The sequence below is a fragment of the Nilaparvata lugens genome, chromosome X, assembly GCF_014356525.2.
Source record: "Nilaparvata lugens isolate BPH chromosome X, ASM1435652v1, whole genome shotgun sequence".
NCBI lineage: Eukaryota > Metazoa > Arthropoda > Insecta > Hemiptera > Delphacidae > Nilaparvata > Nilaparvata lugens.
In genome coordinates this window covers 83,028,807-83,046,020 of record NC_052518.1, presented here as the reverse complement: position 1 = coordinate 83,046,020, position 17,214 = coordinate 83,028,807, and the positions used below count along the sequence as shown (strand labels likewise).

Here is a 17,214-nt window from a genome sequence, read left to right as displayed (position 1 = left end):
GCTCATTTATATTGCTCCAAAAATTATAAATAATATCCCAAATGATCTCACCAATCAAAAAGTGATTAAATATATCCCACCAACCTTTAAAAACTGGATAATTCAATCTTATTACTTTAATATCAACGTAATATAGGCTAGATATTTTCCCCTAATAGTTCGACATCCTATTTTTGGAATTATGGTATAAATTCTTGAGTTCTGTAATGTCTTTTCTTTTACTTTTGTTATAATGTAATTATTGCTACTCCTACTGGCGGACAAGTTATACTTTTGCCAGTAGAAATCCACTATGTAAAATAAATAATACAGTGTAATATGTATATTAATAACTATGTTATTTTGCTTTTGAGAACTTGTATTTTGATTTTGTAATGTGTACCTTTTTGTGGAATAAATTTGAATTTGAATTTGAATTTGAGGCAGGGTCATATGTCTTTAGTGAATGATTAGTCAGATAAACAGGGATATTATATTCCTTATCACTGTATTATTAAAGCTCGCAGTACAAGTACACCGCTGCGCATTATCTTCAATGCGAGTGCTAGAACGGTAACAGGCCTATCTCTGAATGATGTCTTGCATGCGGGACCGAAATTGCAGACGGATATTTTCTCTTTGTTGTTGTATTTTCGTCTTTTCGCGATAGCCTTAACAGCGGACATCAAACAGATGTATCATCAGATTGTTGTTGACGAGTCTTATCGCCGTTTTCAGCAAATTTTATGGAGATTTTCTCCTGATGACCCAGTCGAAATTAAGAGTTGAATTGTGTTGTGTTTGGTATCACTTCCTCGCCTTATTTAGCGCTGAGAACAGTACATCAATTAGTACAAGAAGAGGGTGAAAATTTTCCGATCGCAGAGAAAAGAATCCCGTGTTCGATGTTCATGGGTGATTTAGTCACGTCAGTTCCATCATTACATGAAGCAGATGCGCTCTATCATCAGTCTAAAGAATTGTTTAGAAAGGGAGGTTTTGAATTGACGAAGTGGGCATCAAATTCTCCGGAAATGTTGTCAAAAATGTTGGATAGCGAAAAATCCTCTCTCGGAAAATAATTTGAGGCTAGTACATTGGCTATTTTGGGACTTGAATGGCAGCCTAGTAGTGACGTATTTAACTTTTGCGTGAATTCAGAACAGAAGGACACAACAAAGCGTAACATAATCTCCACTGTTGCAAGAATATTTGATCCACTTGGTCTTCTAGCTCCTTTGACTTTGTTTCTGAAATGTCTAATAGGGAAATTATTGTGAAAATTAAGTCTAGATTGGGATGAAATTGCACCTATTGAGATTCGAACATTGTGGAAAAATTGTCAAAGAGAGTTCAATTGCCTTTCAAAGTTGTCTATTCCCAGATATGTTGGAGTATCATCTGATTCACCCATACAATTGATTGGTTTTTGTGATGCTTCAGAATTGGGCTATGGTGCTGTAATTTATTTGAAGACGCAAAGTAGTGATCATTCGACTCAGATTTCATTATTGTGTGCTAAGTCTAAAGTAGCTCCTTCAAAGACTATACCACGATTGGAATTTTGTGCGGCAGTCCTTCTGAGTGAGCTATTGAACACTACTGTGTTGTTAATTCGCAAACGTTGTCACGTGGATGGAGTGTTAGCGTTTTCAGACTCCACTGTTACACTTCATTGGATTAGAGCATCACCATCTCGGTGGCAAACTTTTGTCGCAAATAGCTCAAATCTGGTTTCCCGGATTCAAGATTGTCTGATTGATCGTTGGATGCACATAGCAGGTGTGGAGAATCCAGCGGATTGTTTGTCGAGAGGCTTGACTCCGTGCGACCTTGTGAGCACAATTCATGGTGGACGGGGCCTGAGTGGTTGTCTATGGATGAGAGTCATTGGCCGGTTAATACGGAATTCATTGAGCTGGAAAATCTGCCAGAGGCGAAAAAGAACATTATTCGAGTCAGAAAATTTGTCTGATAATGTAATCTATCATCTGATTGAGCGCTGTTCCAACTATAATTATTTGTTGCATGTTGTTGTCATTGTTTTGAAGGCTGTACGAATATTACCGAAACCAGGAACTTCGGACTTGGAGATAGCCGAGATTCCTGGCTGCACCATGTTTTCTAAGCAAGCTTCAAGCTTGATGGCTGGAGTGTTTGAAGTCAAGACTCTCCACTGTTCTTTCCCATCTCTCTCTCTCCTTACACTGTCAAGCGCCTGCAATAGACCATCAGCAACCCTGTATACTGTTATTATCACTCTCCTTGAGTCTTTTGTACAGGGTGTTGCATCTCTCATTCCAGCCAGGAGTTCTCTTTCCTTTAATAGCAGTTACAGATTAGCTATTAATCCTGACATGCAGTTGCAAAAATTAGTGTGTGTGAAAATAATTTTCTTTCCTTTAATAGCAGTTACAGATTGGCTATCAAACTTGATATGCAGTTCTAGATTGCATATGATAAATTATTTATTTTTCCATAAGAGCAGTTACAGATTTGCTGTTATTCCCATCATGTAGTTTGTTTCCATTGTCAGCAGTTACAGACTAGCTGATGATTCCTAAACCTTGTACTGCAGTACAGGATGCAGTACAGGCTTGGCATTGTTGTCACTTGAGATGGGTGTCTGAACTAGAAGTGTTTCAGCTGCATTACAGGATGACTGTTTTAATGGTTGCTGGAGGATCAGCAGCTCGGTTTTCTCGTTATTATTATTCATAATAGAGAAATTCTGGTTGCATATTCGTTCTCAGCAACCTCAAGTTTAGCCAAAAGGCTCAGAATGTCAACAATGTTTCAAAATAATAAAAAAATCATCATGAGAAGTAATTAATATGGCAGTAAACCAAGGTTTGCTACACAAACCCCTATGCATTCACAGATTTGCGTGAAGCTACCCTGTGTTACATCGTGCCTACCTGGAAAGCCTATATTCCGGACTTGCAGTTCCAGACTCCTTACTACCTTTATAGCATTTATCTGTCATAGGGGTTTAATATCTGTATTAAATCCCTGTTAATCTGTTGCCCATCTTGTACACTTTGCCTACCTGGAAAACCTATTTTCCAGACTTGTAGTTTCAAACTTGCAGTTTCAGACTGCATACTACCTCTCTAAAATTCATTTAATGTAGTTATTTAAAATCCATATTAAATCTCTGTCCACCTGTTTTCTAACTTCCTGAAAACCCTATTTTCTGAACTTGAAGCTCCAAACTGCTTGTCATCAAATTCCTATAAATTTGTAGCTCCAGACTGTGCATTATCTATCTAAAATTAATTTGTTGTAGGGATCTGATATACATATCCAAATACCTGTAAAATCTTTCCCTACTTCACCCACTTTCTCCACCCTGGAACGCGATGGGCAAGGGCCTAGGTGGCCGACATTTGCGTGTGGTGGTGCACCCCCTTCTCATTGTCATATCACGCTTGAAGCAACATGTTAAGATACAAGATACTAGGAGAACTGTAGGACCTATATCCTCGTCAATCAATATGCTATCTAACCCCAACCCACACCTGACTGAACCTAGTCTTCTAATAGCAATTCAATACAAATTGACAGATAGTTTGAAGGGTAAAAAAGTGTATCTGACACCGTAGCCATTGTGTTCAGCTGAGTGTTTCCAAAATTATAATTTATTTTGTGTACTGTACAGATTTTTGCAACACAAACACGTGCATTTCATCAGCTGATGATATTCTTATTATGTACAAAAACAGTAAGATGTAATTTTATATCAATCAATTTTGTATTTTTCTAGCTATCCCCAAGAATTTTGGGAATTCTTCGAGGCTGTGTGGGATCAGCAAGAGAATGGGAATTATGTGATGGAGCTAAAGGTATGTAGAACTTGAAATATTCATTTGTATACTCTTGAACGTTTAGTCCAGTCAAGGAAATGCCATAGACAGAAAAGTTTAGAAGCCCGTTTTTGACCTGGAAGTTATGTTAAGGGTAGTAAGGAGGTAAACATATCAAAAGTCCTCACCCATACCCACTGTGCTAAGTGCAGCACGTGTTCAGCACGTGTTCACTCACTTGACATCGAAGGAGACTCTCGGAGAGAGAAAGAGAATGAAAGGAAAACTTGAAATAAAAAAAAAAAACATCAAATTTGAGAGAATTCAGTTTAATTTTCTAATTTAGAGAGAATTTTTCTTGGAATAAATGAAACATGAAATTGGAGAGAATTTAATGCTATACAAACCTACGATAGGAATTAATTTCTATGATGCATTGTTGAAGAGTTTCTAAGCCCTGAAAGATCAAACAATTGAATAAAAACCTGTTATTCCAACAATTTACACTTTCAAGAGCGAATATCTCGAAAATTTTTGGGAATATAACAGACCTCCATGAAACAAAAATTGTAGGAGATCTATCAAGCTTCATTTTTGAATAGTTAGTCATGTCAGTTGAACGCATTGTTCCCAAGATAAAAACCTGTGGAAGCAAACTTTTAATCCACCCTCATTACTTCAGATCAAATATCAATCATTTGATAATAAAATTGAAAAGATCAATTTTAGTAGAAGAATATTGTATTACATTCTCTCAACATTTATTTGGATTGATGTCATTAATCTAGAATAATAATAATTTCGTGTGTGATAAATTATTGATTTCGAGCTGATTGATCGATTATTGATTTATTCCATCAATACAGCCATCCATGATGACGGCAATCAATCAGGGTTTTAGCTTTCAGGTGAGTCAATCATACAACTGAATTAAAGGCAAATTATACTGCAGTTGTAGGAAAAATATTGTATGTAATCAGAGCGTAAAACTTCTTTATTGCTTTCGCAAAATTATCGCGGATAACTGTTTTGCTCAAGCAAGTCGAGTTCTACGCTTTTAATACTTAAATAGCTGTTACATGCCTATGACCATGATAGTTGGCCTGCATATCCTTGATATCAAGTGTATAAGTTGCCTCTTTCCAGAAAAAAACTGATTTTATTACGGTACCATTAAAATCTGAGAGGCCACGAGATATAACATGACCCTCAACCTCTCAAACGGCGAAAGAGTGGCTGGTGTAGTAAGGATGAAGGGGTGGAAATGTCTCACACATCTTTCCCTTTCAATCTGCATGCATACAGCCAGTGTGAGGGTACCGGCTGCCCAGAATCAGTTCATCAAACTCTTACCACCACCCTAAAAAAATCAGATTTGACTCTCATGTGATGAGAGTCGAAGAGTCATGATATATCTCGCGGCCTCTTACTAAATCTTATCTCAAAATCTAACCTCTAATCATACTAAATTTACTTATAAAGAATGGAAGTACAACGTAGTGCAGAGAAATGAGAAAATTCTCAATTCTGTCATTTCTATTTAATTATGAATAAAATGACATGTATCTTTTCATATACATGTATCTATTTATTTTTCCACAAACACCATGTCTAAAAAAGACTTGTTAAACATGTAAGATGACATTGGAAAAATGTGCTAACATGTATATTCTCAATCGATTTATGTTAATCACTACAATTTAATTCTAAATTGAAAAATATGTATTGATTTAATTTATTAATGGTTGGATGTATAATTCTGTGAAAAATCCAAGGGCTAATATATAGAAAGCTATTCCCAGTACCGTAATCATTTCTATTAATACGAGATTAATTTTATTAATCAATTGATTCACTTCTTTGCCTTTATTGTTTATAGTTAATCTATTAGAAAAATAATATTATGTCATTCAATCTTTTTGAAAACTACTAATAAGTATTCTATTAAGTACATATTTGTTCATGATTTTTTAATTCTTTTGCAATTACATAAAAATAAGTATAAACGAAAATAGGATGTAGATTTCATTTTTCACCATATATAACTAGATTTTTGTTCGTTCTGATGCTATTGTGAGTACTTCTCATTGAGTAATATTTTAATTTATTGTAGGAATAGGGTTCGTTGCAAAGCACGGGTACATACCAAAATAATCTATACTAGATCATAAAATTATTATTTCTTTTGTGCTTTTCAGTTTATGCTGAACAGAGGTAGGCTTTCCTACCTCTGCAATGGTCAGCAGCAGGATGCAGCGGAATTCCTAAGTGAATTCATACAGCTACTGCACGAGCTAAACCCGGCTGGACTATTCGGGTCCCCCAATGATGGCGATTCTCAATCCAGGCTGGTTAGTTACTTCACTTAATTTACTAAATTTTGAATTAGAGAACAGGCACGTAGCCAAGATTTGGTTTCGGATGGGGCTACTTAGATCAGATTTTGGGGGGGGGGGGGTTATTATGAAAAGATTTTGAAAATTTCCAAAGATAAGCCTATCTGCCTTTTCCAGATTTTTTTGCGTTTTCTTAGCTATTTCGAAAACAGATAAACAGAAAAGAAAATTTTCAAATTTGGTAGAGAAGTTCAGTTGAGATGTAAAAATATTGTATTAGACGTGTTGAACTAATGTCCCAATATAGCCCGCATATATAATCCCAGAAATGGCGGGTTTTTCAACAGTTTTTGAGTTTTTTCAGATCTTTTCCAGAACAAACTCGAAACCCTCCTACTTAAACATTGATTCTTCTACAACTCAAACTCAGCTGAACTCTTGTACTGAATTAGATCATTCCGTCATTTTTTTCTGGAAAAACGCAGTAAATGTTAGAAACCCCATAATTTTTGGGCGTATCTCTGGCATTCAACTCAGAATACTTCTTATACAATATTTTCACAATTTAGCTGAACTTCTATACCAAATTTGAAATTTTGTTGATTATCTGTTCTCGAAATAGCTGAGAAAACGCATATTTTAGGCGTTTTATTCGTTTTTGAAAAAGCTGATGAAATCGGCGGGTTTTTAGCTTGTTTCATCGATTCTGTGATTCATCAGGTTCTTCTAAAATATTATTGACAGAAAATGTTACAACCTAGTTCACACGTTCAGCTAAGGTGCACAAAAATGTTAGATGTAGAGTGATTTGAGATCACGCCAAAAATGAACCAGGAATCTGTATTTCCAGCGGTTCATCCAGTTTTCATTGTGTTTTTTCTAAATTTCCCAATTAAATTGAAACTTGAATGGGTTTGATATGTACTCGGTCAAGCTAGAATTCTTAAGCAGTCGTGTAACTTTCGAACAATTTTCTTTTTTATAAAGTGCTTATACAATGTTTAACCGGACATGTTATGAAAAAGTGTATAATAATAGTGTTTTGAAGTGATATTACAATTTCAAGTTCGACAGTGTTATGCAGAAGGATATTCAAAGTTACTATTCGCCTACTGTTTCATTCAATAGGTCACGAGAAAAAGGTTCTCCAGAGGTCGTGAGTAATACACATAAGAAAAAATCAACTGAATCAACGATGGGTCTTGATGAGGAGCTTATGAAAAAACTACTACAGGAATCAGAAAATCGTATTTCTGCGTGTATAGGTGCCAAACTGGAAAAGCTTAAAGAAGACTTTCAGCAAGACGTTTCTTCTATGAAAACATTAGTGGATAAAGTGTCGACCGCGAACAAAGAACTTGAAAGTCAAATGAAAAAGTTGTCTACAGTGAATAAATTGTTGCTAAAACGGGTTATCGGCTTAGAAGATAGGAGCAGAAGGAACAATATGATTTTCAAGGGTCTCAAGCATAAAGTGGTTTCATCAACTCCGATACAAGTAGTGAAGAGTTTTTGTAGTGAGTATTTGGGGTCTAGAAATGATTTGTGGATTAATCGGGCTCACTGTTTGGGAGCGGCGAGGGATGATGGCCCACTCATAGCTAATTTCCCCGATGACGCCGATGTAAAGCATATTTTGAAAAATGTTAAGAGGCTTAAAGGCACTGGGTTATTTGTACAAAAAGACTTTTCGGCTGAAACTAGAAGAACAAGGGCCTCATTATTCCGGATGAAAAAGGAAATAGTGAAGTTGCGGCCGCAGGAGAGGGTGTTGGTGAATCACGATCGGCTCACGGTTGGCGGTGTGTCGTTCGAGACAGATGGAGCAGGAGACTTACAAGCTGGGAACCAGGATGGCGAGAGGAAAAACTACGTGAGGTTCTGGGAGACCACGCGGAAGCTATTATCATGGCGATGAAGGAGAAGAAAGAGGAACGTGATGGAAGTGCGAAGGATAAAGGACATTGAAAGGAAGCCGTTAGCCAGGAAGTAAAGAAGAACTGTAAACTAGAATTTCTAGTGTACAATGTAGCTGGCGTAAGGGGTAAGCTTAATTTTGATTTATTTAATTTTCTTAAAGACTATGAATGTTTTGTTTCATTAGAAACTTTTGTGGAGGAAGGTGACCAATTAATTTATGAAAGGTTTGAGAGATGCAAGTTTGTTTAGGAATTTGCTACCAGGGATAGACGATTTGGCAGGGCAAAGAAAGGAAAATTAATAGCACTTAAGGATGATAGAGAAGATTTTACGGTTGAGAGACTTGGATAGATTCGTTCATCCATATGCCAAGATCTTCACTATTGTTTAACAACACCTGTTTTAGCAACTAAGTAACTTATCAAGAGCCAGGAACGTCAAATAAAAGATTTGTAGAAATGCTACTGATATTTATTAGTTTTAAATTCTGTTATATCCAATCATAATCTTCAGTGTAAACAATCCGGTCACCCATTCAATTACTTGATTCAAAATTACAACATTAAAAAGTAATTCCAATTAATATTTCTCAAATTGAGACTTTATTGCAATGATTCATAATTAATAGCCTTTTTTGACAAGAATTTGCTAACTCACTCTACAATTCTAACCCACGGTCGGTCAATTTATCTGGTCAATCTTCGAGCTTGATATAATAATTTTGGCACTCATCAAGGTATCGAAAATTTAACAAATAAGTCGGCACTCACAATCACTCACGTTTACATTCTACCTACTACTTTCCATACTACATGATTTTTAACTAACCAAAAATGATAATAAGGAAATTCTTCATCTAAATAGGCCGAAGCCTAATTTAGAGACCGAGACTTGTTCTGCGACTACAGCATCTTCTCGCAGTGACAATCGATTAGAACGGCCGCTTTTCCGCTCAACTTTTCCTATTTTGCCTTTTAGTATTGGCAAGAAAACTCGTGGAGCGCCCGGTCTAATTTCAAGTTGATACGCCGTGGGGTCGCACGGTTCAAACATATACGTTTGCATTTTCATTAGAAAATTATAGCCAGTACTAAGGACATGCAATAATTTTGCATACACTCACTTTGTATATGAATAGACTCTTCAACTATAAAAACAAGGTTCACTGGAGTTCATATTGGAAAAATTTAGTTCAATTCTGATCAGTTCAACAACCTGAAACAAAGGCACAAAAAACAATTCAAAAATCTCAATATTCCCCATATTATACTTTAATCCCCCATCAAGCTTTTGTGCACATTTTTCACTCTTTTCATGGTTGAAATCGTCTTTTCCACACTGCACCTGGTAACTGGCATAGTAGCCAATAAACAAAATAGGTGATGAAATTGTCCTAAAGTACGTTTTATCCATTTTGTTGAAATTACTTAGTTCCCCTGTGATCTTTGAATTCAATTCAATCCCATGCTCTTTTATGCTTGTCTGATGACCAGGTAAGTAACTTTTAGTATGTACCTGATTGTTAGTTGATACTCGCGCTTCGAGCTCGGCATGAGGCTTCGCCCCCTACACTCCTGGTGGAGTAGGTAAGGGGGCTTCGTCCGTCACATCACCTTTCACAACCTATGAAGGGGGGGGGGTATTTTTTATTGAAAAGTCGGGCCTCCATGCCCTCTTGCCGACCCGGCCAAAATTTTAATATGGGAATGTAGGTATCTCGCGATTCAAAACAAATTAGGTTCAGTTCAATTTTTGGTATAAAATGAGCAGTTAAAAAGTTTAAAAATTTGAAAATATATAATTTGCAAGTTTCATACTTTTTCTAATTGTTCCAACTATATGTGAAGGCAATCGAATTGAAACCTAATAAAAACCATGCACCCAATTGTCTAGGAAGAAAAAAGTAAGTTCAAAAGAATTAGGGTCAATTTGTGAAAATTGGGTCAAATTGAAGAATGGACCCTGAAGCCCCCCCTTCTGACTTTTTACATCCTAGTCTGTGTAGGATCATGTTTTTCCGGCTTCTGAAGCCGATCTGAAATAAATGGTGTAAATAGGATATTTGCTCAAGTCGAATATTTAGACCCCCAAGGGGGGCTCAACTTAGAATAAAATTTCTTAAAGGTTTTAGTGGTATCTACTCTGTGCCCTCTTTCTAATAAGATAGTTGAGAACATTGCAAGATGCACAGTTTTGTCTGGGAGTTTTTCAAATTTTCAAATGACCATTTCTGGGCCTCCTCTAAACCCACTCGAAATTTTTCCATTGATACAGACTACTCTTGGGGAGCTCAAAAACAAAGCCTGTATTGAATTTTTCGTACGAAATTGATTTAAATGTGTCCAAAAATGTGGTGGTACAGGAGTGGTAGGGGGAGGGTAGATTTTTCAGGTTTGGAGGTTTTCTTCTCAGACTAATCTTATTTCAATCTCAGAGGATCGAATAAGGAATGATTATAAAATTTTCCTCTTGAATAAATGTTTTCTCGGTTACAGGAATGGAATGATTTCCTCCAGTACAAGAGCGTCTCAAACATGTTCGCCATGCAATTAGAAATGCGTACTCGATGCACCAACTGCGCAATCTCAAAGAGGAGCTATGAGCATTTTAAAATACTGACGCTCCACTTCCCTGAAGTAAGTAATAAATCATTTATTATTCTAACGAGAATTTTATAATTCCATTTTATACTTTGGCTTCAATTGTGGAGAATATTCACCGCGCTTTGGCGGATTTCTGATTCTCCGGAGCCATGTGAGAGTGCTAAAATGGACCACCATGCTTGAGACATATCCACATGATGATTATGGAGTGCTTCAAACATTGAATCTATTGCACGTAGACACCATACTCTGGCTCAACAATCTTGATTGCCAAACTTCTTACCACCTTATTCATAACATCGAGGTATTTCCACTTCTTGATGTCATATGCATAATATTGGATTAGAACTTCAAAGTTTTAATCTATTTATTAGAATTCAAAGATTCATAATCAGCCGATTAAGTAAAAGAACTGAATTGCTTTATACTGCCAGGAATTTCATCATTGTCATCAAGATCTATAATCAAAACTTTTAGAATCAGGCTATCACTATCTTAACTGATATTGTGGCACATTATAGACATAAAAAGTATGGTTTATTACTATTATCTACTTAAAATCATTCACGAATAAGAAAATGTCCATGTGTAATATATCCTTCTTTGTTACTTTCCAATAAGTCAGTTTTCTGTTCTCATAATAATGAATTTATTGCCAAATACAAGAAATATTTTTACAAATATAATAATCATTAAATTACAATATAGTTTTTGGCGTGACTGGAAAAAGAAGCCTTGAGCTCGAGCCACGAGTTCTAAAAATAAGAAATACATTTTTTAATCCAAAAACAGCAGTACAAATGATACGATTCTGTTGATGGATGATTATCTATGGATGTAGAATTTTATCAATAATCAATTACTTGATAAACAAAATATAGATGCACAGAAAAATAATATAAAAATTGTCGAGTTTTAATAATTTTTACACAATCAATATTGACAAAAATTGGTGATTCAGCCAACTCAATTCTCAATTTTAAGATAATAGTTTTGTTTTACCCACGATTCCATCAATCTCAATTAATAGGTTTTTGTTAAAAAAGTATTATTTTTCAAATAAGTCTCCAGAATATTATAATTATTATTATTAGGTACTGGACAAGGTGCAAACAATAAATAACTTTTCATCACAAACTAATATTTATTTATTAAATATGCATATTTTTGAATGAGTAGATTCTGAGTAACTTCATTATTGATTAGATGACATTTGACGTTACAGGACCAGGTTAACGGAACAGTGTCATTCTCGAGTCTACTTGAGGAACGGCTGAAGACGACTGATATGGATCGTGAATGTGAAGAGTGTGGCACAGTGCAGCCAGCAATACGAAAAACTCGATTTAGGAGATGCCCACCAATCTTGGTTAGTAATATTAATAAATAGAATAATTTTAAATAGATGCTTATTGAGCAATAATTAATAACCCAACTTATTAGGTAAGTTAGAATGTACTTCAAGAACAAAATATGGTGCTCACAAGTCAATAGTTCAATAGTAACTAGCACAAAGAAACAATAGCCTTTTGTTCAAAATATCCAATCACTATAGAAATAAGGTTATATTTAATAAACTATTCCACTATCTTCAAGCGTCAACTTAGTGAAAATGATGTTTCTATAAACATGGATAATGGATAGGCATATGTTTATCTACTAGTCCGGGCGCAAATCTCATGAAAAAGGCACTTCGTGGTCATTTTCGGGTAACAGCCGTGGAAGATGTCAATTTCTTCGTTAGGTCTAGTATATGAGAAACACGATGATGATAAGTCGAAATGACAGGCAAACTCCTCGAAAACCTGATAGCTGCTAAAATTTTCAGGGTTTTGCTATATAACTTGTGAACAAGGGTATACGACGGTTTATGCGGAGGACCGAAGTTAATTCGAAATACAGGAATTATTTTGCAGTATTACCTTACGAAAAGCGGTGTGCGTTGGCGCTTGGCGGGGACGCGGGGACCATCATACATCATACTTGGATCGTGGTTGATAGCCGACTACTGGCTTCAACCTTCAACCACCCAAAGTAGGGTGGGCAGCAATCCTTCCGACAGATAAGAGACAGAGTTATGGCAAAGGAAGGAAAGAGAAGATGAATCGTTTGCTAGCGACAAGCACAAATCTGTACTTTAACCAGCTTGTTTTTCAATACGGTAACCGTTCAAAATATTCAACCGTTTTCTTAAAGAAAATATTCTAAAAATCTTCGTCTACAATTGTTGTTAGTTCAATTAATTGTAATTAACAATTAAAATCTACAATTGAAGTTGAATTAATCATGAAAAGAGTAGCCTACTCCAAATGAGACAATTCTCTCGGATATTATAGTTTGGTTAATTCTAAAATCAATCTGATATTTCTCACAATAGCTGAATAGCAAGCGATATAAAAATCTCTGTCAATAATAACTGCCATCTTGAATTTTTCAATTATTCATTTATTCGTATGCAAATACAATTCAGGTAAAAACAACAGGCATTTGCCCAAAACTGCTTCAAACCTTAATTTGGAATACACGGTCTAAAGGCTATGTTACTTACGTAACTTAAATGATAACTTAATTCGCACACAATTTTGAGTTCACAAAAATGTATCTACTACAATTTTTAATTTATATAAGATTGATCAATTTCCAAATACAAATCCAAACAAAAATCTTCCTTTACAATTGCAAAAAATATTGAAAATTTCACTCAAATCCACAATACTCATGTAAACATCAAAACATGATGTCGAATATTTTTCCATCATCAATATTCTTATTCGTCCTATTCTTATTCGAGACCATTTGCAAGTATCTATCTTGTAGGGTAGTAGTCATGAAAAAATCAATTCTATAGTTAGTTCTAGCTTGTTACCTCACGCTTATGGAAAAATGCACCAGAACTCATGCAGAGGATTTTTGGAGGGCGCTGGAGAACACATTTATCAACGTACAGCGCATGAAGACATATATAGTTTTAAAGCTGAAAAAACGATCTGAATTCCATAGACTTAACATTTCTTTGTATCTCTTGCATAAAAAAAGTTATAATAGAAAGAAATTTGAAAAAAAATAGAAAAAAGTTTTGTAGTGCTTTTGAAGGATATTAATAAAATATGCGTTCTAGAGGGAAATTTAATAGAGCAAAAATTGTACAGGAAGATTTTGAGAATATTTTATAAAACAGATGAAAAAACGGTTGAATATCTTGTACGGTTATTGAAATACAAGCGATAATATATAGAAAAACCCTAAACATTTTGGCAGCGATCTTGTTTTCGAGATCTTTTCCAGTGACTTATCATCATCGTGTTTCTCATTATGCTAGACCTAACGAAGAAATTGAGACATCTTCCACGGCTGTTACCCAACAATGACATTTGCGCCCGGGCGACTATATGGTATACCGTAGATATACTCAATCTACAGTCACTTGTTTCATTAAGAAAGACTGAAAGATGTGACCATATCTATATAACAGTACAGAATATTAGATATTATACCATTCAACATTACCTTAATAATATTATCCTTAACAAGTCCTTACCGGAAGCCCTTGTATTTGAAGTGTTGGGGTCCAGTCAAAACAGTCAATAATGGAAGCATACGCTATCTAGTAACCAAGGTGATTGATTCTTTCAAATTTACAGATTGTCCACTTCCTAAGATTCCGGTACTCACACAGCGAAGTAATGAAAATCAACACAGAGGTGGAAATTCCACTTAGAGTCGGTCTCCCTTTAAGAGGTGAGTCAACTCTGAAATTATTGTATTATTGCACTTCTATCTGTCGACTTTCTCTTCTCTTATATATCGATCATTGCTTTTAATTTAAATTTCATTTCATTATACATTTTTTGTATAATTTTTACTTATGCATAGCCCTATTGGAACTCATATATGGGATCCCAGCTTTATTGGAATAAGAATAAATTTTATTAGCCTAAAATACTGGAGATGCGATGTTTTCTTTCATTATTTTTTTAATGGAAGTGTTTTCTCTTTTATGGAACTATGAGTGGGGCTCAGCACCACCTGTCTTTATAAACATTTTCTGCCGTTTCTGTTTATAGCAGGTGTGTTTACGTACATTTGTATGGAGTTATTGGATGGAAAAAGTGGTAAATTGGAAAATGTGTCTTTAAATCTTCAACTGGTTTTCGTATTCAATTATTCCTAGGTAATTTTCGCAAATTTGGGATGTGAAAATTCCAGATTTTTAGCAAATTTGAGATGTGAGAAATTTATAAATATTTTAGCCTATTAAGTGTAATTTAAATGTTATTACAGAAACAATGTTACAATGAGAATAATATTATACTTTATTTTTCCAGCGAATGAACCTATAATAAAACAAAACTATGATCTGAATGCTGTCCTGGTGAGTTAAATAATATTAAATCTCTAATAAAATATTCATAATGCTTATATTAAATGTAGAAATCTCTTATATAATTCTCATAATGCTCAATAGTGTAGTGTAGAAGCAATCGTGATAGATCCTTTATTGAGTTGAAATTGTCCCAATCACTCTTACGGAAATGAACACTTATTTTCTGTTCTTTAATACTTTCACCATGTATTGTGTTCTATTAAAAAATATTATATTTCCGTTATTGTAATAAATATGTGAATGTGACAATAATTCCAATTCTCACACGAAATGAATGAAAATATTTCTACAGTTACCAAGAAATTGATAATGGTGTGAAAACTGTGAAATTTCTCATCATCCTCATTTTAATATTTTTACAAATTATTGTGACACTTTCCTGTATTTACACATTCAGGGTTGGTTAATACATTCAGACAGTAGGTTGAATTGGCGATGTGTATTGAATATTGTCATCGACTTCAATGCAAAGTTTGGGAAGGAGTCATTTTTGAAAGAAGTATCAGGTAAGCACACACTGCATGAAGAGTCAACTGAAAATTGAATAAGACTTGCTAGATTGGCCATAGAATAGGCCCTCATGATTGCGAGTACAATGTTTAGGCACCAAATAATACACTTTAGTAAATGGAAAATGCCTGGGTCAAGCACTGTAAATCTAAATGACCATGTGCTTGTTTTAAAACGACACACCAGCTCTTTGGAGAACGTGAGAGTGCTTAGAGGGCCAAACTGTAACTCTGATCACTACATACTCAAAGCAACCATACTAGAAAAGCTGTTCTCAGATGAAAGAAGGTTGGAAGAGAAGAGGACAAGATGGAATGTGGGTAACTTTCATGATGATGAAAGGAGAGAGCAATTCCAAACGAGGCTGGAGGAGCAGATAGAGGTTGCTAGAGAGCAGGTACAGAGGATTGATGATGTAGAATAATTATGTTAAGTATTCGTTTAGTCACTTAAATAAGACAAAATACAACATTAACTTTGATGCCATTAGACCAGATCAAGTACTAGCTATTTATTCTAAATCCCATGGTATCGCTCCAATTAAACATTATGATTTCTCAATACATTACATATCTCCCTACCTAAGTTTTCAAAATCTGATCCTTATGTCTCCTCCACTGAAGCTCTGTTCCTTCTGGTATGACGTTATAAATTTTGTCTCCTATCCTTGCTTCAATAGTGGCTCTTGACTAACGCATCCTTGACTCTCTGTAGTCTCTCACATAGACTTCTTCCCCCACTCTCAGTTCGATTTCTCTGCCCTTGTTTTCAATTGGTGTTTGATTCTCTTCCCTTAGTACGTTCAACCTATTACGTAGATCCTGCCCAAACATTCTTTTCGCTGGAGTTTCTCCTGTAGTAAAATTCTATAGGCTAATTGAAAAGATACCTACTTAAGGCTGTAGAAGTTGAAATGTTGTTTTTCTCTGACTCCATAAGATGTTTCAATAGCGATTTTTTTAATGTCTTCACAGCATTTTCAGCTGCCCCATTACTAGCTGAATGGAACGGAGGAGAAGTAATGTGTTCAATAATATTGTTATGGATGAAGCTTTTAGAAGGATGGCATGAGGCGAGGGGTTTCTGGTGGACAGCACAGTGGAAGCAGGGTTGACACGGGGAAACAGGGGGGCTTCCTGAGGAGGGGTTCTAGTATTTGGGCATTTGCCTGTGTCTGATGGAGGCATTGGTCTTAATGACTTACATACATCGCATCTGTTGCAGTAATCTTCTGTATCTTTATCCAATAAAGGCCACCAAAAATATAATCTGGCTCTTGATTTCATTTTTGTCATTCCCAAATGAGCTATATGCATGCAATTCATTCAATAACTTCACTCTGAACTTTTTTGGAATCACTAACTGGCAACCCGACATCAAAACGTCCAAGTCAGTGCTCAACTCTAGTCTTCTCAAAAAATATGGTTTCAAGTCTTCTTCCACAGAAACTGGCCATCCTTCCTTAATATATCTCAACACCTTGCTTAGAGTTGGATCTGTACGTGTTTCACTCCTCACCAATTTCATTGATACTGTCATCTCTGTTGACACTATTCCAATTGATGATTTATTATTTACCATTGAGAAAAATACCCTCAACTGGCATCCTAGAGATTGCATCATTTAGATTTGATGCTGAGCTTATGTGTTGAAATTTGTAATCAAATCCAGATATA

General features: G+C 35.4%; 1 protein-coding gene across 1 annotated transcript in view; it reads left to right on the top strand.

Annotated features, from left to right (window-relative positions):
- Positions 1-12,393, top strand: part of LOC120354487 — a 32,168-nt gene extending 19,775 nt beyond the window's left edge. Inside the window, exons 3-6 of the mRNA XM_039441760.1 lie at positions 3,746-3,824; positions 5,984-6,136; positions 10,537-10,677; positions 11,870-12,393. Coding sequence (XP_039297694.1) covers positions 3,746-3,824; positions 5,984-6,136; positions 10,537-10,677; positions 11,870-12,034 — 538 coding nt within the window. The 3' untranslated portion in view covers positions 12,035-12,393. The remainder of the gene's footprint in view (positions 1-3,745; positions 3,825-5,983; positions 6,137-10,536; positions 10,678-11,869) is intronic.
- Positions 12,394-17,214: the final 4,821 nt, after the last annotated feature.